This window comes from Dama dama, chromosome 20 (genome assembly GCF_033118175.1).
Source record: "Dama dama isolate Ldn47 chromosome 20, ASM3311817v1, whole genome shotgun sequence".
In the NCBI taxonomy this organism is placed as follows: domain Eukaryota; kingdom Metazoa; phylum Chordata; class Mammalia; order Artiodactyla; family Cervidae; genus Dama; species Dama dama.
Window position 1 is genome coordinate 112,368,819 of NC_083700.1, and position 20,542 is coordinate 112,389,360.

At 47.8% G+C, this 20,542-nt stretch overlaps 1 protein-coding gene and 1 non-coding gene across 2 annotated transcripts in view; both read right to left on the minus strand.

Moving 5' to 3' along the window:
• Positions 1 to 437: 437 nt before the first annotated feature.
• On the minus strand, positions 438 to 510 carry TRNAE-UUC (transfer RNA glutamic acid (anticodon UUC)). The gene has a single exon. It is a non-coding gene; the product is annotated as a tRNA-Glu (tRNA).
• Positions 511 to 17,539: 17,029 nt separating this feature from the next.
• Positions 17,540 to 20,542, minus strand: part of IQCA1 (IQ motif containing with AAA domain 1) — a 178,072-nt gene continuing 175,069 nt past the window's right edge. The window contains exon 19 of the mRNA XM_061120125.1: positions 17,540 to 17,665. Coding sequence (XP_060976108.1) covers positions 17,540 to 17,665 — 126 coding nt within the window. The remainder of the gene's footprint in view (positions 17,666 to 20,542) is intronic.

The following is a 20,542-nucleotide window of genomic DNA, read 5'->3' on the forward strand; positions in this document are numbered from 1 at the left end:
CCCAGCATCAGGGTCTTTTCCAACGGGACGGCGGCTCCCATCATGTGGCCAGGGTATTGGGGCTTCAGCTTCAGCATCAGTCCTTTCAATGAACACCCAGGACTGATCTCCTTTAGGATGGACTGGTTGGATCTCCTTGCAGTCCAAGGGACTCTCAAGAGTCTTCTCCAACACCACAGTTCAAAAGCATCAATTCTTTGGTGCTCAGCTTTCTTTATAGTCCGACTCTCACATCCATACATGACTACTGGAAAAACCATAGCCTTGACTAGACGGACCTTTGTTGGCAAAGTAATGTCTCTGCTTTTTAATATCCTGCCTACGTTGGTCATAACTTTCCTTCCAAGGAGCAGGTGTCTTTTAATTTCATGGCTGCAGTCACCATCTGCAGTGATTTTGGAGCACCCCACCCCCTAAATTAATTAGTGAGATCCTAGTTCCCTGACCAGGGATTGAACCTGGGCCCATAACAGAGAAAGCACTAAGTCCTAACCACTGGACCACCAGGGAATTCCGTGGGAATATATACATAACGTGAAATCTGCCATTTTAACCATTTCTAAACGTTTCATTTTCAAAGAGTTGGACACGACTGAGTGACTACCACACACACAGACTGTAGTTCAGTGGCTTTAAATACACGTACGTCATTGGGCAACCATCACCACCATCCCCTCGAGAGCATTTTTCCTCTTCCCAAACCGAAGCTCTGTCCCCATCAAACGCCAGCTTCCCATGCTCCTTCCCCCAGCCCTTGGCAACCAGCCTCCTACTTGCCGTCTCTGTGTCTTTGACTCCTCTAGGGACCTCACACAAGCGGGATCATACACGACTTGTCCTTTGATGACTGACTTGCTTCACAGCTAGCGTCTTCGAGGTTCATGTGTGTTGTGGCCTCTGTGAGGGTCCCCTTCCTTTCCAAGCCTGAACTGTGTGCGGACTGCATCTTGTTTTTCCCTTTATCCATCGCGGGCACTTGGGTGGCTTCCACCTCTGCGGCTGCTGTGAAGAGTGAGGCAAGGATCAGGGTGCCGTGCTAGGAGCTGCCCTGTGCGTTCACTATGGACCCCTACCCCTGCTCAGGATTTCCTGTTCCCAGCCCTGGGGTTTCTCTCAAAGAAAGCAATGGCAATCTGTTTCCTTTCTGGAATGCCCAGGTATCTTCCAGAATGATGCAACACAGCAGAGAAGAAATGATTGAGGGCTGGAAAATTGTAAGCCAGGGTTCCCTAATGTCCATTTCCCACCAAAATAGAATCTTAACACGCTGCTCAGAGAACCAGGTATTAGAGTCAGCCCTGGATATTAGAATGTGGACGAAATTCTGATGGAGCCTCTAGGATGTGTTAGCCCAATTATGAACACGCTCCCCCTCGCACCCCTCCCCCCAAAATAAGAACAAATGCTAACTTGTTGAAGAGCATCATACAGAAATATTCTTCTGGAGCCTTCTGAAATCTGGCAGGAACCACTGAAGCTTTGGCTTCTGCCTTCGGAATGTGCTTCTCGACAATGACTGTTTAATAAATTCAGCTGCTTTTCATGGACATTTCTGCAGGTCTTCCCGTGAATGTTTGAGGATGCATGTCTCCTGCTTTATTTTATTTTATTTTTCTGACAGGGATATATGTTTCTTATTCCTCTAAAAGCAGCACGGAGCTTTTTAGGTAGTCAAATTCAGTTAAAAGGAGGGAAAGTGGGCAAAAGACACAGAGATATTTCTCTGAATCCAGATGACAAGTAAGCATGAAAAAAGATGTTCAGCATCAGTAGCCATCAGGGAACAGGAAATGAAAATGACAACGAGATATCTCTGCAGAATCTGTCAGAAGGGTTAAAATAAAAGAGCGACAACACCAAGTGTTGAGAAGGACACGGAGAAACTGGATCCCTCACCAATCGCTGCTGAGAACGTAGCATGGTACTGCTGCTTCAGAAAATAGCTGGGCAATTTCTTATAAAACTAGACATGGGATTTTCATAGACCCAGAAATTTTACTCCTGGGCATTTATTCCAGAGAAATGAAAATTTATGTTCACACAAAAAATCTGTACACAAATATCTATAGCAACTCTTTTGTGGATAATTAGCCCCAACTGAAAAAAAAAACTCAATACAAATATTTTCTTACATTCTGTAGGTTGTCTTTCCAGTTCACACTTTCCAAAAATGATATGTGACATGCATCTGTTTAAGTCTACTTTGAAAATCACAGCAAAGCATCAAAATGTAAAGCTTCGATTTTGAAAGCTTAGATTCTTAGACCTGAGAAGGAGCTGTGGACGCAGATGCCCAATTTGAGGGACAAACTGAAGTCTGGGCAGATGGAGTCTCACCGAAGGTCTGTGCTGACGCTCAGTCTCTCAACTGTGTCCTACTCTGTGGGACCCCGTGGACTGAGGCCCGCCAGGCTCCTCTGTCCGTGGGATGCTCCAGGCGGGAATACTGGAGTGGGTTGCCATGCCCTCCTCCGGGGGATCTTCCCAACACAGGGATCAAACTTGAGTTTCCTGTGTCTCCTGCATTGGCAGGTGAATTCTTTACCACTGAGCCACCAGGGAATCCAAAGGTCTGTACGCACCCGTTAGTGACAAAACTGAGCTTGTATTGGGGTCTTCTTCCCTGTTCTGTATTCTTTTTCTTCATTTTTTTAATTTTTGTTTTTGCTTTTTGGGTAAAGCATAGATCAACTTTCACTTCTTACTAATTTAATGCTTCCTTTTGCTGGATTTCCATGGTGGTTCAGACGGTAAAGCATGTGCCTACAATGTGAGAGACCTGGATTCAATCCCTGGGTCGGGAAGATCTCCTGGAGAAGGAAATGGCAACCCACTCCAGGACTCTTGCCTGGAAAATCCCGTGGACGGAGGAGCCTGGTAGGCTACAGTCCAAGGGGTCGCAAAGAATCAGAGACGACTGAGTGACTTAACTCACTCTTTGCTGGTAATACTTGGCATTTTCCTATCAGTGGGTAAACTTTTAAAATGCTTTTCTGTCTTCCTTTATGCAAGCAATCCCTGCTTCCTGCCAGGCCTAAAATCAAAGCCTCCCAAAGTATGTCAATTTGTGTTTTAGTGTTTTCATTGAGTTTTCACAGAAACACACATGACTTTGACCTGTCAGGAGTAATTTCTGGAATTTTGTGTTACCATGTTTTGGAACATCTACGTTTTAACAAAAACCATTGGTTTCTTGCCTTTTGAAAATCAGAGAAAATTGGGGGCATTGTTGCCACAAGACAAATGGCCAAATGGGCACATGAATGAATGACATTTGGGAGCCCCTGGGACAAAATACAAGGACAACACAAGTCCTGCCTAATGAACTACCCGTCCTGGCCCGCGTGTTCAGTCTGGCGGCGTCTGTAGTTGTGATGGAGTTGCTCCCTGATGACAGAAACTCAAAGGTGATGCTTCACATGGTCCCTACATTGGCTCATTTCATGGGTACCAAGCATGGCTCTTGGGCACGAAGTTCTCTGATGCCCTTGTTCTGATTTCTGATGTGTAAGTAGTGTCTAGAACAGAACTTCTAAAACTGTATGTGCACGTGAGTCCCCTGGGGATGTGATGAGAGGCAGACTCTGATTCCCGAGGCCTGGGATGGAGCCCAAGATGCTCTCCTCCTCATAAAGTGTTCAGGGGCCAGCGGCATCAGTATCATCTGAGAAAGAAAGGAAGAAAGAAAGAAAGAAAGAAAGAGTTGCTCAGTCGTGTCTGACTCCTTGCGACCCCTGAACTGTAGCCTACCAGGCTCCTCAGTTCATGGACTTTTCCAGGCAAGAGTACTGGAGTGGGTTGACATTTCTCAGAAATGCAGAATCTTGGACCCCAATCCTGACCAAGGGATAAGGAATCTGCATATTAACAAGATCCCTGGGAGATTCAAGGGCACATCCGACACGGAGAGGGGCTGCTCAGGGATGCATGTCGGTACAGTCACTGCAGGCGAAGACCCACAAACAACACCTGCACGCAGGTTCTGCCGGGAGCCCTGGTGGGTCCTGGTGCCCCGGGCAGGCTCTTTAAGACCGATCTGGGCCATTCATGCTTTTTCCCTTTCAGGCCACCTTGGGGACCCACCGCTGCTCCTCCTCCTCCCCTTCCCTCCCTGGTGGTCTGTTTCCTGACTGCATAAATACCTCCCAACTCCGCTGTGGTCCGCTGTGAACCCTTCCTAGTTAATAGGCATCTGTTTTGTGCAGTGGGCCTTCTCCCCATCTTACAAGCTGTGTTCTCACTAAAGTCCCAGGGACCCCAGGCACAGATGGGGTCTGGTGGGCAGGATTCCAAGACATTTTATTGACCTCCAGCTGCCCTAAGGCATCCTAGAGGTGGCCATGTGATAGCAGCATCGCATTTCAGCTGCCAGCATCCCTCCGCTTCACGGAAGTCAGGGCCTGGGCTTGGGGGTATTGTGCGGGGAGAGAGGCCATTTGGCTCATAGAATCTTAGGAGAGTTTATGGACCTAATAATGCCAGCAGGAGAGCTGGCTGAAAGCACCATAGTGTACCCAGCTCATCTCCAAGAAACCAACTTTCAAGGAGAGTTTATTGGCCCCAATATACCATCTTTCCCATTCTCTTGGTTTGGCTTCCTCTTATCACCAAGACAATCTCCATTCCACATGGATTCACCAAGGCAACAGGAAGGAAGGCTTTGAAAGAAGCATTCTATGCAAGGGACCTTCGCTCTTTCCTTCACGGTCAATGGAAGTCAACAGGATTTAGCATTTCACAATCATGGACGTCAGCTGAGACGTGTGTGCTTGTTGATGTACAACTGGATAGGGCAGTGATGATGGTTTGATAAGGTAACACTCATATTCTAATGTAATTGGCCAAGGCAAAGAGAAAACAATGGGTAAATGCAGATTTATTTAGTTTTGGGCAAGGCTTGTTGAATTCCCAGTTCTTTTTTGTTCTAAAGAAACAGTTTTTAAAAGATTTATTTTCTCTTTATTTATTTGTGGTGATGCTGGGTCTTCGTGGCTGCACGCGGGCTTTCTCTAGTTGTGGAGAGCGGGGCCTACTCTCTAGTTGTGAACGGGCTTCTCGTGGCAGCCGCGGCATCTCTCGTTGGGGAGCACAGGCTCCAGGGTGCACAGCTTTCGTGGTGGCCGCACTCGGGCTCAGCAGTTGTGGCTCAAGGGCTCTAGGGAGTGCTGGCTTCAGCAGTTCTGGCACACCGGCTTAGCGGAATCTTCCCGGATCATGGATCGAATGCGCATCACCGGCATTGGCAGGTGGGTTCTCATCCACTGTACCCCTGGGGAAGTCCTCCGCAGTCCTGAAAAGGAGAGAAGGAAAAGGAGGAGATGTCAGATTTTCCACTTGTTTGCATTTTCTCCAAATCCGTTTGACTATTAAGCCTGTCTAGTTAATATCATATCTCTTGAAATGTTGGGTCTTTGCAGCCTTCACTCACGACTATTTCTCCATGTGTAAATGATCAGAGAAGCTAAAACCAGTTACGTCCCCTTCCTCACTGCATAACTCCCTCCCATCCAGCACCCGTTTCCTCCGTTACCGCTCATACCCCTGTGATTAAATGGGGGCGTCTTTAGGGGGGAACCGGAGAGTGGGCTTGCAGTGGAGCCTGCACTTGACTCTTAGTCTTCTGTTCTCAGAGATGGGTCTCATCTTCTCTCTACCTTGTGCACCCCATGTTGCCTACTGGAAGAGTGTCTAGACTCAAGGGTAGACATTTAGATGGATTCATCCATTCCTGGATTCTCCATGCCAAAGATCTGCCTCTTCTGTGTCTTGCATGGGGATGGCCCCAGCAGAGCACCCGTTTCAAACATCGTCTCTGCATCCTGTGATCACCAGTCACAGATCATGTTGGAGGGTAGATTACCATCCAGGAGGTAGGAGGGGATACAGGCAGAGACTGGTTACTGTAGGTCTCTGCCCTGTACAACCAACTCTATTGTTTTTGAGGGACTCCCTCTAAAATTCTATCCTCGAGCATATTTTGAAGCCTTGAAGAGCATTGTCAAATGGTGATTTCCTACCTCTTGTATTGATAGTTTGAAAGTCCTCCCACCATCACCTTGTTTTTTAAAACAAATTTGTTTCATTGTTGTAAGAACACTTGAGATCTACTTTCTTAAGCAGACAAAATAGTCTTGCTGGGCTTCCCAGATCATTCAGTGGTAAAGAATCTTCCTGCCAATGCAGGAGACACAAGAGACGCAGGTTCAATCCCCAAGTTGGGAAGATCCCCTGGAGGGGAGCTTGGAGACCCACTCCAGTATTCTTGACTGGAGAATCCCATGGACAGAGGAGCCTGGTGGGCTACAGTCCGTGGGGTCACAGAGTCGGACACGACTGATGGTGCTCACATGCGCAGAGTCTTGTTGACTATGGGTACGATGCTGTGGGTACCGGTCTCTAGAGCTTATTCATGTTGCTTCATCAAAACTTTACATTTGTTGATTAGCAGCTTCCCTTTCCCCTCCCCACTCAGTACCTCATTCTGATGCAAATTCAGATGTCTGCCAGCGATCCCCTCAGCGGGGGCTATACTGACCGTCACAAGCAGGACACCTCGTGCCCTGTGGCAGCTTCTAGGGGACCGCCTCTTGGAGGTGTCCATCTCGCCAGAGAATGCAGGGAATGGGAGTCTGAGTGAAGCACTTTCCCTGCTCTCAAGGTTGTTGCTCAGTGGCTCTGTTGACTCTTTGTGACCCCATGGACTGCAGCACGCCAGGCTTCCCTGTCCTTCACCATCTCCCAGAGTTTGCACAAACTCATGTCCATCGAGTCGGTGATGCCATCCAACCATCTCACCCTCTGTCGTCCCCTTCTCCTGCCTTCAATCTTTCCCAGCATCAGGGTCTTTTCCAATGAGTCGGCTCTTCCCATCAGGTGGCCAAAGTATTGGAGTTTCAGCTTCAGCATCAATCATTCCAATGAATATTCAGGATTGATTTCCTTTAGGATTGACTGGTTTGATCTCCTTGCAGACCAAGGGCCTCTCAAGAGTCTTCTCCAGATCCACAATTCGAAAGCATCAGTTCTTCAGCATTAGTCCTTCCGATGAAGGTGATGGGAGTTTATTTCAACCCTTTCCTGACCACGACTTCCTTGCCCCTTCCTCTTTCCCTCTGTGTCTGGTGTGGTAGGAGGGGCTGGGGTCTGTTTAACACATCACAACACAAGCATCAAGGCCTGCCTGTTTTCCCACTAATGAGTGACCCTGGAGAGGGTGGAGCCAGGGCGGAACTGGGGCCCCTCCGAAGGTGACTGCAGACACGGATCCTTCAGATGTCTCCAACAGGGCCTGGTTCTCCCGACATTGCTACCACCTGTCCTCGGCCGGTTTCCAGGATGGCAGAAATGATGGACAGGCATCCTCTGCTGGGGTGTCCATGACCCAGGGGACCTCAGCCCTGGAGGGCTGGCAGGAGGCCACAGCCCTGTAGTCTATGATTTTCACTCCCCGCTACTTTCTACTTGCAAATTTCTGTGTGCATGAAATGTTGACCCAGCTGGGCCATTTTTGAGAATCCATCCAGCAGAGACAGACGAGGCACTGAACAAAGCTACGCCTGAGATGATGTTTATCGTGGCAGCATTGTTGTGGCCCAGATGGTCAGCTGCGGCCAGCTGATGCTACTACCGCTGAGATAAAGAACATGTCCTTCGGTTGCCGGGGGAAGAGCCAGCAGCAGTCTTCCGGGTCCATCTTTTAAGCCAAAGTCATTGTCCTCCCAGGGGGCTTCCCAGATGGCGGTAGTGGTAAAGAACTCGCCTGCCAATACAGGAAGACGTAACAGACAGGGGTTTGATCCCTGGGTTGGTCTCCTGGAGGAGGGCATGGCACACACCCCAGTCAGTATTCTTGCCTGGAGAATCCCATGCACAGAGGAGCTTGGTGGGCTAGAGTCCATAGGGTTGCAAAGAGTTGGACATGACTGAAGCAACTTAGCGTGCACGTGTGGTCCTCCTGGGCAGACCCTGGCCAACAGTAATGATCAGGTAGGAGAAGTTAGTGACTGAAGACCTGCTACAAGAGTAGGACTTTGGGATCTTACTTGCACAATTTCCTATCGGATAGGTGAGGGCTCTGCTGGGACCACAGCACCGGGCAGTCAGCTGAGACCTTCTGTTGCCCAGCAACCTCACACTCCGAGTTGCCCCCCACGGCCAGGACCCGCCTTTGGCCCAAGTCCATCCCGTGCTCGGTCGGCTCACTCTTGAGAAACACTTTCATCACGAGGTTGGTAGCTGCCTGTGCCATGCATGGAATAGGTCCAAAGGAATTGCTGGTTCAATAATCATCTCCTCTCACTCATGGTCACTCTTCTATCCCTTTTCCACACATACTTGTCCATCCCTGAGATGTCCCATGGTCCCCAGGATGGGACAATCGTGTGATGGACATTTCCTGTGAATGTTCGCAGAATAGATGAGATGGCAGGGATGGGCTGAGGGGTGGAGGTCACCCAAGCAGGCAAGAAAAAAAAAAATAATAATGGGCATTCTTTGAATATTTGTACATTTGTTTATTGGAGATGGCAGAATAGCCTGCATTCTATTAGTAAACAAAGATACTTATTTGTAGGTATGATATTTATACCTGTGATACTTACTCATATGTATTCAAGATACATGCCTTTACATTTAGAATAAGAGATTTCCGGCATGACCTGGGCTTAACAGAGCAAGTTCCCCATCCCAGACTGACCAAGAGCAGTGCTGGCCATGCTCCAGTTGAGGGCACTATGGTCCCAGGGTTGTTCCGGTGTCCCTTCAGCTGGACCCCTGGGCAGGCGCCTGACTGGTCCAGCTCTTCATCCAACTCTCAGGGCGCTCCCTGAAGAACAGGAGAGGACAGAAGCCTTGAGCTGAGTGTCTGGTTCTTTGGGGCTGGCTTTGCACAGAGCCCTGCTGTCGTGGCCAACCAAGAAGCAATGCCAGACTCTGCAGGGGTGGCGAGCTCTCAGCTGCCATCCACACAGGGGTGCCTGTCCCAGTTCGGTTCCTTACTGGTGGGAGAGAGGCTGGGTCCACCTTCCACAGAGCTGAGGGTCTGGGGTGGAGCGACCCTTGGTGCTGGCCTGCAGCAAGCTCACTGCCCAGCCTCAGGAGCCAAGCCCACGAAGCCGCACTAGAAACCTGTGTGGTCAGGTTGTCATCTAGGTGTTGGCTGACTGATCGCGCCTCCTTTTTCCAGGACCAGGAGAGGAGGCCGGAATGGGCTTCACCAAGGTCAAATGCCGCCCATGTCCGGATCTGGGGCCTTTGGAGGACGGCGGAGGCTGGTCTGTAGGTGCAGGCCGAGCCCACACAGCTCGGACGCTCTCCCGCCACCGGACATGGCACCATCGCGCTCCAGGGACGAACACAAAACCTCTGTCATCCCGCGTCCCCTCAGCTCATTACCATAAACACTATTAAATCCTGGCAGCACAATAATCCCTTCCCTGTGTATGTGTGAGCATGTATTATGCAAGATTCAAAGTCACTTGATGCCAGGAGGACAGTAAAGAGACTCTGCATAGGGCAGAAATAATTTGCAAGACCAACTTGGGGTAGAGGGTTCTCAAATGAACTCCAGTGGTCCCACAGCTTTCAGAGGGCCAGGCAGGCACCCCCTTTGAAGAGCTGCGTAACAAAAGGACCTGGCTGGGGGCATTATAATTTGCTCTAACCAGTTCCAAAGGACTCCAATTTTCAATGATGTAAAGAGACATACTAATGTCACAGGACGTGGGCATTGTGCTTAGTATAAATACACACACAAAAGCTAAGCGAGGGTATTTTGGATGTCTGGTTGGGGCGGATGTAATTAAATTTACCTTCGAGAACCCTTTGAAGTCTGCGGCTAACTGTTTTATATAAAGCTAACGTTCCCCATCAGCTCATCCGTCAGTTGCAGAATTCTCGCAAATTGGGAAAGTTGCTGAGGCAGAATCAATTAGTTTCCACTTGGAGTAAAATCTGTCCTTTAGGACGGAGGCTGTCATCCCCGCTCTGGCTGTTGCGGGTCACCTGGCGGGGTGACCTGCTGTGTTCAGGGAGCCGTGGGAGCTCCCAGGACCTGGTTGGGTCTGGGCACGGAGCACCGCAGCCCCGCGTGTGCCGTGGGGAGACCGAGGTTTCTGGCTGGCACCAGCATCTGCTCAGGTCCAGCCCTGCCAGGGTACCGCCCAAGGAGACCTCCACGCCACTGAGCCTCGTGGACTTGGCAGCCTGGCTGGTGAGGAAAATGCCACATCTCACTGGGTGGATGATTTTGGAAGTGGCCCGTGTGTGCCACACCCAGAGCAGAAGCCAGCAAGTGGACTTCTTTTTTTCTTTCTCTTGTATTTATTTATTTTTTTATTGAAGTATAGCTGATCTAGAGTATTGTGTTCGTTTCAGGTTTATGGCACGGTAATTCAGTTATTTATATACATGCACTAAATTGCTTCAGTTGTGTCCTCCGATTCTTTGCGACCCTATGGACTGTAGCCCGCCAGTTTCCTCTGTCCATGGGATTCTCCAGGCAAGAATATCGGAGTGGGTTGCCATTTCCTTCTCCAGGGGATCTTCCTGACCCAGGGATCGAACCCAAGTCTCTCATGTCTCCTGCATTGGCAAACGGGTTCTTTACCACTAGAACCACCTGGGAAGCCCCGTTTATACACAAAAGTTCAGTTCAGTCGCTCAGTCATGTCCAACTCTTAGTGACCCCATGACCACAGCACCAAAGGCCTCCCTGTCCATCACCAACTCCTGGAACTTACTCAAATTCATGTCCATTGAGTCGGTGATGCCATCCAACCATCTCATCCTCTGTCGTCCCCTTCTCCTCCTGCCTTCAATCTTTCCCAGCATCAGGGTCTTTTTCAAGGAGTCAGTTCTTTGCGTCGGGTGGCCAAAGTACTGGAGTTTCAGCTTCAGCATCAGTCCTTCCAATGAATATTCAGGACTGATTTCCTTTAGGATTCACTGGTTGGATCTCCTTGCAGTCCAAGGGACTCTTAAGAGTCTTCTCCAACACCACAGTTCAAAAGCAACCATTCTTTGGTGCTCAGCTTTCTTTATGGTCCAACTCTCACATCCATACATGACTATTGGAAAAACCATAGCTTTGACTAGACAGACCTTTATTGGCAAGGTAAAGTCTCTGCTTTTTAGTATGCTGTGTACATTGGTCATAGCTTTATATACATATATTGATATAATTCAGTTATTTATATACATATATTCTTTTTCAGATTCTTTTTGCCTATGTTTATTATCCATTTAGTATAATTCCCTGTGCTATACAGTAGGTCTTTGTTGGTTATCTATTTTATATATATATATAGTGTGTGTGTTAATCCCAAGCTCCTAATTTATCCCTCTCCTCCCCCATTCCCCTTTGGTAACCATAAGTTCATTTTCTATGTCTGTGAATCTCTTTCTTTTTTGCCAATAAGTTCATTTATACCTTCTTTCTTTAGATTTCACAAATATGCAATATTATATGATATTTGTCTTTCTCTGTCTGGCTTACTGCACTTAGTATGATAATCTGCCTCAAATCGCATTATTTCCTTCTTTTTTATAACCGAGTAATATTCCACTGAGTTGGTGATGAGTTGGTAGCTCACAGACATGAGCGTGAACAAACTCCAGAAGATGGTGAAGGACAGAGGAGCCTGGCGTGCTGCAATCCATGGGCTCGCAAAGAGTCAGACACGATTTAGTGACTGAACGGCAACAACATTTCATTGTATATATGTACCATATCTTCTTTTATCCATTTGTCTGTTGACTGGACATCTCTGCAAGTGGGCTTCTAAAGTGCTGCCAACACCTCCCCTTCATATCCTGGATGGTGAGCAAAGTGCCTTTATTGTATTTGTGTCATAACTCAATAAAATCATGAATGCACATCCCCTCTTACAAGTGTTCACATTTTGATAAAAGACTAGTGGAAAGTTCTCCTTCAGAAGAAAGACTCCAAAGGCAATTTCAGGTGCTGAGAGCATGTTTGTGCTAAGTTGCTTTAGTCGTGTCCGACTCTGCAGGGGCAGACGAATATTGCCCCTGCTCTCCAGGGTGAGGACGACCTCTCACCAGACAGGGCTCCAGCCCTAAATCTGTAATTCTGGGACATAAAATCAGCCAGGATGTTCAGAGAATCACGTGCAGAGCACAGCAGCTCTGACTCCAGCTGTTCACCTTTTTCCTCAGCACTGGGTCTGCTTCTCTCGGGGTAGCCCCCACCCCGACCCCAGTTCTCTGTAGAGATGCTGAATATTCGGCTGCAGGCAGAGGACTCTGCCTTGCGATGTTGCGGGTGCTTTCCTCGGGGATGCGTCCGAGCCCAGTTGTTTAGGAGTCGGGGTGAACCTAGTGGCCCTGATGACTGTCACAGGTTACAGCTTACAGACCTTCTTCTCCGGAATGCTTCCATCCCAAGGGCAACAGGAGCTCAGAGCTAGAAGGATGTTTATGGGGTTCACCCCAGGTGTCTCATAGACAAGGAAACACACATGGCTTCCTGGGGACCCCCAGGATGGGCCCCACCTTGCCTGGTGTCCAGCTTCCCTCCCCGCCCCCCGAGTTGTGCGTGTGGTCTGGTGCTGTCTGGAGGAGCTGTGTGACTTTGGGAAGGCTGACAACCTCTCTGAGCTCCGTGTGGAGAGTGGGGAGTCTGGTTTGGGTTTGTTGTGGCCGCGTTCTTCTGAGCGGCCATTCCTGCTCCCTGTGCAGCGGGGAGCCATGGAGGGGCACGTTAGCCTTTCCAGCTGCAGTGGGGGACCCTAAAACCCCTCCCACGGGGATGAGGAGGCAGATGTCTTCACAATGCACTTGCTCAGTGCAGCCCGTAGACACACTGCCCGGCCCAGGAGGGCCTGTGGGGACGCCTCCCTCTGGTGCTGCTCTAGGGGGGAAGCCCTGAGGCTCAGGGATGCCAGCGTCAAGGGCACCTGCCATCAGCCCTGCTGCGAAAGTGGGGGCCATGGGGGTGTGTACACGCATGTGTGCATGTGAACATGTGCTGATGGGTGTGTGGGCGTGCATGTGTTTATAGGGGTGGGATGTGTACATATGTGAGTATCCGTTCATGTATGTTTTATGTCTATCCATGTGTTTATGTGTCTGTGCATGTATGTGTGTGGCATGTGTGATTCTGTGTGCAGTGTATGTGTTGTGTGTGTGTGTGGATGCATATCGTTGGACTGGCTCAAGGTCACCCAGCTCGTTTGTGAGTCTGGACTCAGCCCAGCCCAGACCACGGGGCTTTCCAAGAAGCCACGACCCTCCTCCCAGACGCTGGCTGATTTTCCAGACGGGCCGGGAGAGACCTGAGGACAGGCTGGAGCGGTGGTCTCTTTACCCAGGGGCTCTAGAGGTGATCCCGCGGTGTCCCCAAGGCTGCAACAGAGGCCTCCCAGACCCCAGACGGGCTCACAAGGGAAATGGTCAAGGGGAAGGGCTGGGGGTGGGGGTGATGGGGGCACCCTGCAGAGGGTTCCGGCTTCTGCACGTGCACACCGGCCCTGGGGAGGCCAGGGTATCTCAGGGCAATCACCCCATCACGTCACCACACTGCACTGTCATCTCAGGAAGCTGAGGACCTGCCATGGAAGAGCAGGTGGCACTCACAGAGACCTCACCGGGTGCCCGGCTCTGCTGGGCACACTGGTCAGAGCTGGGATAGCTCCTCACCACAGCTCCATAAGGCAGAGACCAAACGCCTGCCCGATGAAGACGCGGAGGGTACGGGGCCAGGAAGGGCGGTGGGTCAGTCAAGGCCTTTGCTCTAAACTACTAGAATAGATGGTGGAGACAGAATTTCTAAGATGCTTCATCTCTAGGCCACAAGGTAAGAGTGAGACCCCGTCTCTGCTTGCCGTGTGGAGGACCTGGGAGAGCTGCCCTGTGTGAAGCAAGAGATTTCCAATGATTTCCAGTGGGCGTGGGTTGGGGGAGTTGGAGGGTGGTGGTGGGTGTGAGGGTGGAGTAGGGGGCGGAGACCAGGACTCCTGGAAGCAGACTCCTGGGCTCCGGGTTATCACCCCAAAGCCCAATATGCAAAGTGCACTGTGAAATGTCTACAAGGCAATAAACCCATAGGGAGTACATTCCATGTGCCAGGGGCCCTAAATAGGCCCTCTTAGGTAGTTATATGGGCAGTAACTGCAGCCGTTTTGAAGAGCTAAGGAATCAGATAGACCTGCCATATACTCATGGAATCTCAGATTCTCCATCCAGAAATCGTTGCTAAGCTGGATCCCTTAGGCTAAGTCTTAGGGTGGGTGCCCCGGTCCCCACACCCCTTGTTTGGATCTGGCTCCATGCAGCCGATACACAAGTCTTTTATTGATGGCCCCTCCCCCTCTAGACCGCAAAGCAGTTCCCTTGAGCATCTTGGCACATAGGGGCTGCTCAATGATAGGCTTGGAGAATGAACCCCACATCCCTGCATACTGCAGCTGTGCTTTCTAATGACTGGGGATGGATAAGGGGACCACGCATCAGTGAAGGAGTGATTCTAACAGTGCAAGGTGCCAAGTCGCTCAGTTGTGTCCAACTCTTTGCGACTGAATGGACTGTAGCCCACCAGGCTCCCGTGTCCATGGGATTTTCCAGGCAAACATACTGGAGTGGGTTGCCATTTCTTTCTCTGGGGGATCTTCACCACTAAGGGATCTTCTCCACTCAGGGATCACTTCATCTGCCTCCTGCGTTGGCAGGTGGGTTCTTTCCCACTAGTGCCACCTGGGAAGCCTAGTGGTGCAGGGAGACGTATTTTGGGTCAAGATCCCTTTGATTTTCCAAACCTTCCTGTTGAAGTAGCTACCCTCTTGGTTTCAAACCCATTGGTCTTTTGTGGTTTCTCTGTGCTTGTTAGTATCATCTATGCTTCTGTTAAAATCTTCAGACCTGTAAGGGCACCAGAAGCCACTTCTCTAAGTAGTTTGGGTCCCTTAAAGTCATTAGTGGCTGAAGCTGGTGTCACTCTTTGAATAACCATGTGACACCACCTACAATTGCTGTCTTCATACCACACATGGATGGAGCATTAGGAAGAACCTCGAAAATAGTTTCTGGAGTGTTGTGCACTTGAACTTTGCAGATGTGCTCAGTCATATCCTACTCTTTGAGGCCACATGGACTGTAGCTCACGAGGCTTCTCTGTCCATGGGCTTCCCCAGGCAAGAATACTGGAGTGGGATGCCATTTCCTCTGCCAGGGGATCTTCCCAACCCAGGGATCCAACTCATGTCTCCTGGTTTGGCAGGTGAGTTCTTTAGCATCTTTGTCACCTGGGAAGCCTCAGCATTAGGGTGTCCTAAACCTGCTAGTTCTGGTCGGAGGTGTCTGTTTAAGGCCCCACGGTCTCGGGAACATGCTCAAAGGAATGCTGAGTTAGCCTGCAGTGGTTCTGGGTCCAAAAACAGGGCAGGCTGAGGGCAGAGTCACCGAGAGCTTTAATTCCACTTTAGTCAGATTTCATTGTACAGAAGCTCCCTTAATGAGGGTTAATGACATTCATTACTGTCTCCTTCACTTAAGAACGTTCTCAGGAGGGATGAATTGTCACATCATGGCCCAGAAACAGCTCAGGCCCCAGCTCAGAAGTGTCTGTCCTTCTTTCCCACAGTCCCTTCCTTCTTCCTCTCTTTGCATGCTTTTATTTTCCTTTTCTCCCATGAGTAAAGGCTGTCATTTCCCTGCATCCAGTAAGATCAGGGGTTGTAGCACATGGCTGCATCATTCTCCCAGGAGGACCTCAGATTTTAAACATGGATTGTGGGGCTTCTCTCGTGGCCCAGTGGTTAAAAATCTGCACTTCCATTGCACGGAGCACAGATTCGACCTCTGGTTGGGGAACTAAGATCCTGCATGCTGAGTGGCACCGCCAACCAAAAAGTAAGTAAAAATAAATTAAACATGGATCACTGACAGGCTTACGGTTTGATGAGCTGGCCAGTGGACGATGACGTAGTGATTCTCATGGCTTTATAATCTAGATTCTATTATTTGCAATGAACACCAAACCCTAGAGCCTTGAAGTTCCCATCTGGGGTCACAACCAAGGGTTTTCTCCCACGACACGTGAGAAGAGGGGGAACCACGCTGGAGAGATGAAGGTTTCCCTGTTTCCTGGGCTCAGGGTGGGGAGTTTGTCCACCCCTCAGGCCTCTTGGAGCCTTGACCAGACATGATCTGGGGTGGTTAAGGGGTCAGAGTCTGCAGAAGTTCGGGTTCCTTTGGCAGCTCTATGGCAGTGCACTTGGAACAGTGGCTTGTTGAAGAGAACAGATTCAGACACCTTCCAGTTTATGCAGAGCAGATTCGGTGCCCTTGGGCCGTGGGCTGTCTCTTTCTCTCCTAATCTGTGTCCATGTCCTGTACAGACACAGGCTGAGGGGTCTGTGCTGATGGCCAGAAGATGCCTGGGAACCACTGGTCATTTCGGGGGCATTAAAGATCTAACCCATTGAAAATCTTGGGAAAGCCTGGAGATGGAGCTTGGTCTACAGAGAAGGAGATTGTAGAACTTTCTGTGCCATAGCCCCAAACTGTGCAACAGTTAATTTGAATTACATTTAATTAAATTTATCCCACCTCAGCTTGTCTCCTTCCTCTGTGTTCTCACAAGGGAGAAGTGGGTCACTTATCGTCTTCTACCAAATAACCATTCATGTTTATACAAAACTGAAATTTATCTTTTGACCCTCATCTTTCTATGCTTTAATCCTTTTTTTTCTTAGCATTTTTTACTTCTTTATTTAGCATTTCTCTTCTACAATTCTTATCCCATTTTATTTTTGGCTACACCTCACGGCTTGTGGGATCTTAGTTCCCCAACCAGGGATTGAACCCAAGGCCACTGGACCGCTGGGGATGTCTCTACCCCATTTTCATGTAGTACTTTTCATCTAGCTGTTGGCCTGCCAGTATTCCAGTGCTTCTCAAGATCTCAAGACCTGGGAATTGAGGCAATGACTTCAGCCTCAATGCTCTAAATATTAGCTCTGTGACCCTGGGTCTTAGCCTCCCCATAAAGTCAGAAGATTGAAATCATTAATTTAAAAACCCTTTTTTAGCTTTAGCAGCCAAATTACTGGGTCAGTTCAAGAAAAACAGTTTTTATTCCATTATTTAAATGATATGAATAGAGCAAAGAATTAATTTATTAAAATTTGTGCAAGATAATATACAGTATACATGAGTTAATAAAAACCTAGTAGTATCAATGACAGACTGAACTTAACTAGTTGTCAAATTAGAATATTTTCTAACTATCAACATTTAAATCTGGCAACTGGTACTGATGAGATGAAGTGTCCAACTTGGAAAGATTGTGGAGTATGTGAAGAGTGAGTTTGGATTATATGCAAACTTTAAATAGGCTAAGAAACAGTTACAAGCTGTAGAAATAGTTGTCATGGACAGCTAACTTGGTGGTCAACCTCTGAGGACCTGAGTGGGGCAGGGCTGATGGGCATGGCGTGTCAGTGTGGGTCTTCAGACGGGCAATGGTCAGTCTCCTCTGTCAAGTCAGAGACACCTGCATTCCCAGCTCCTCAGAAAGGCATTACTTTTTCTTTTTCTCCTTTTTCCCTTTCTTCTCCTTTTTTCCTTTGTCCTTTTCATTTTCTTTGTTACCTCCTGTTAATGCCAAGGCTCGCTTTCTACCCATAGGGGTCTTGGCGTACCAGTTCTGAAATCAAACAGATGTTTAGGAAAATATCAAAATGACATGAATTCACTGGTATGCCCTTAAAAAGAAAGAAAAGCTTGCTGAAGGGGGCAAGCAGCCATTAAACACTGGGCATTTAAGGTATGTTCTTTCTTAGTGGGTTTTGTATATTTCTACACTATTTGAAACTTTCACCTTAAAGAGTTAACAGAGAGACCACTCGCCAGGTCAAACCAAGAGCCCTTCCCGCTAAGTCACTTGACTTCCTGGGAGTCTTGCTCTAATCCCAAGTTACCAAGGTTTTCTTGGTAATGTGAGTAGCTCCCTGTGGTTCAGACAAGATCATCAGCTGGACTGATGACTCAACTATGAACCTTGGGAGGGCTTCAAACACTCTGAGGGAGACTGTTGAAAACATGACAGAAACACTGGAGCCAAAATATCAAAAAAGCACTCAATAATCACAACTGGCTCTGTAATGACATTTTTCTCAACCTTCACTTTTGTTTGAAATCTGAGAAACACTTTGGCTTACAAATTCTATAGTCATATTTCACTAAATGACTATTGTTTGTGCTTATGCTTAGTTGCTCAGCTGTGTCCCACTCTTTGTGACCCCATGGACTGCAGCACGCCAGAAGTCCATGTCCATCACCAACTCCTAGAGCTTGCTCAAACTTATGTCCATCGAGTCAGTGATGCCATCCAACCATCTCATCCTCTGTCGTCCCCTTCTCCTCCTGCCTTCAATCGTTCCCAGCATCAGGGTCCTTTCCAAGGAGTCAGTTCTTCCCATCAGGTGGCCAAAGTATTGGAGTTTCAGCTTCAGCATCAGTCCTTCCAATGAACACCCAGGACTGATCTCCTTTAGGATGGACTGGTTGGATCTCCTTGTGGTGCAAGGGACTCTCAAGAGTCTTCTCCAACACCACAGTTCAAAAGCATCAGTTCTTCAGCTTTCTTTATGGTACAACTCTCAAATCCGTACATGACTGCTGGAAAAACCATAGCTTTGACTAGACGGACCTTTGTCAGCAAAGTAATGTCTCTGTTTTTTAATATGCTGTCTAGGCTAATATAGCTTTTCTTCCAAGGAGAAAGCCATTTCCTCCTCCAGGGGATCTTTAGGAACCAGGGATTGAACCTGTGTCTCCTGCACTGCAGGTGGATTCTTTATCCAGTGAGCCATCGGGAAGCCCTTAAATGACTATAATAAACATTATTTATCAATTCTCCTATTGATGGACTTATAGGTGATTTTCAATTGTTTGTCATTATGAACACTGTTGAAATTCACAAGTTTAATATATATGAGAAAGCTTATATTAGAAAGCTTCTCTGGGGCATATACCCAGAAAAAGAATTCCTGGGGTTGTAGGTAGGTCATGAGCCTTTTCAATTTTATCTGATATTTCCAAGCCGTGCTCTGAAGGGGTGTGAGTAGGACACCATCTCAGTCTTTGTTTTTCTCTTAAAATGTCTGTATTTTCTCCCATCTCTTGATGCTAGTTTGTATGTATGTATGTGTGCTGTGAGCTCAGTCATGTCTCTTTGTGACCTCACGGACTGTAGCCCATCAGGCTTCTCTGTCCACGGGATTCTCCAGACAAGAATACTGGAGTGGGTTGCCATTTCCTCCTCTAGCAGATCTTCCCGACCCAGGGATTGAATCTGTGTCTCTTGCGTCTCCTGCATTGCCAGGAAAATTCTTTACCACTAGGCTTCCTGGGAATCCCCTGGATGCTAGTTTTGCTGGATATAGATTTTAGGCAGCCGGTTATTTTTCCTCAGCACTTTGAAGATAGGCTTTCACTTTCTTCTGGCATTAATCATTGCCAAGGAGACATCTGATTCCCCCATTGCTTCTCTGCAGGTAATCTGGTATCATAAGACTGGCCTGTCATCTTGTTCTCAGTTGGACAATAATGCATGTAGATGTAGATCTGTTTTACTTATTCGGCTGGGCATGTGGAATTTGTTTTTAGTCTAAGAATGCATGTCTTTAACTTAAGAAAGCTCTTAGCAAGTATTTCTTCAAATAATCATTCCTCTGGTATTTCCTCTCTTCTTCCAAAACTATTAGTTGGGTGCCAATGTTTTCAAAGGCTCTCACTTGTCATTTATAGGTTTTATCTGTTTATTTTTCTGTGCTGCCTTCTGAGGGAGATCCCTAGAACCATCCTCCATTCCACTAATCTGTTCTTTGACCATCTCTAGTCTAGAGTTCACATCTCTCTTGTTTTTTGACTTTTTATGTTAGTGACTATATTTTTCATTTCTAAGTTTCCTGTGTTTTTTTTTTTTTTTTTTAATAATTATCTGTTTTTACTCCATTTCTGCCTGTCTGTTTCAAAACTTTGTATGTTTCTCTAATGGAAGCTGCAGTTTCATTATATTAATCTAATATATTAATCTAATCTAACATAATGGATTAAAAATCTAACGTAATTAGATTTTTGTTTAAACTATTGTCTTTTGATCATATTTGTTTGAAGATTGTACTCAGCACTAGATTTTCTGAAATGTTGTGGAATTCTGATTTTCAGATTTGTCTTGGCCTCTCTCTATTTCTCTCATTATGTCTCTGCTCCTGAGCAGTACTGAAGTTGCTTCCATGTGGTTCCCTAAACCCACATTCAGAACCAAGTCTTATAGGATGTTTAGAAGTCTTATAAGATGCTCCTTGGTGATACTGGGATGTCAAAGGTCTAGTCATAGAGACATCAGATTTGTCATTGTATCTTCCACGACTCCTAACCCATTTTGATTTCTATTCCTATTTCTCTCTATGCTGCATGCCAGACATCTGGCTGTCCCTGTGTTTGGGATTTATCTTTGTTTCTGGCACTTGGAGATTTTGTCATTCTTCTTTTAGCTTTGGCTTACCTTTCAATGCAA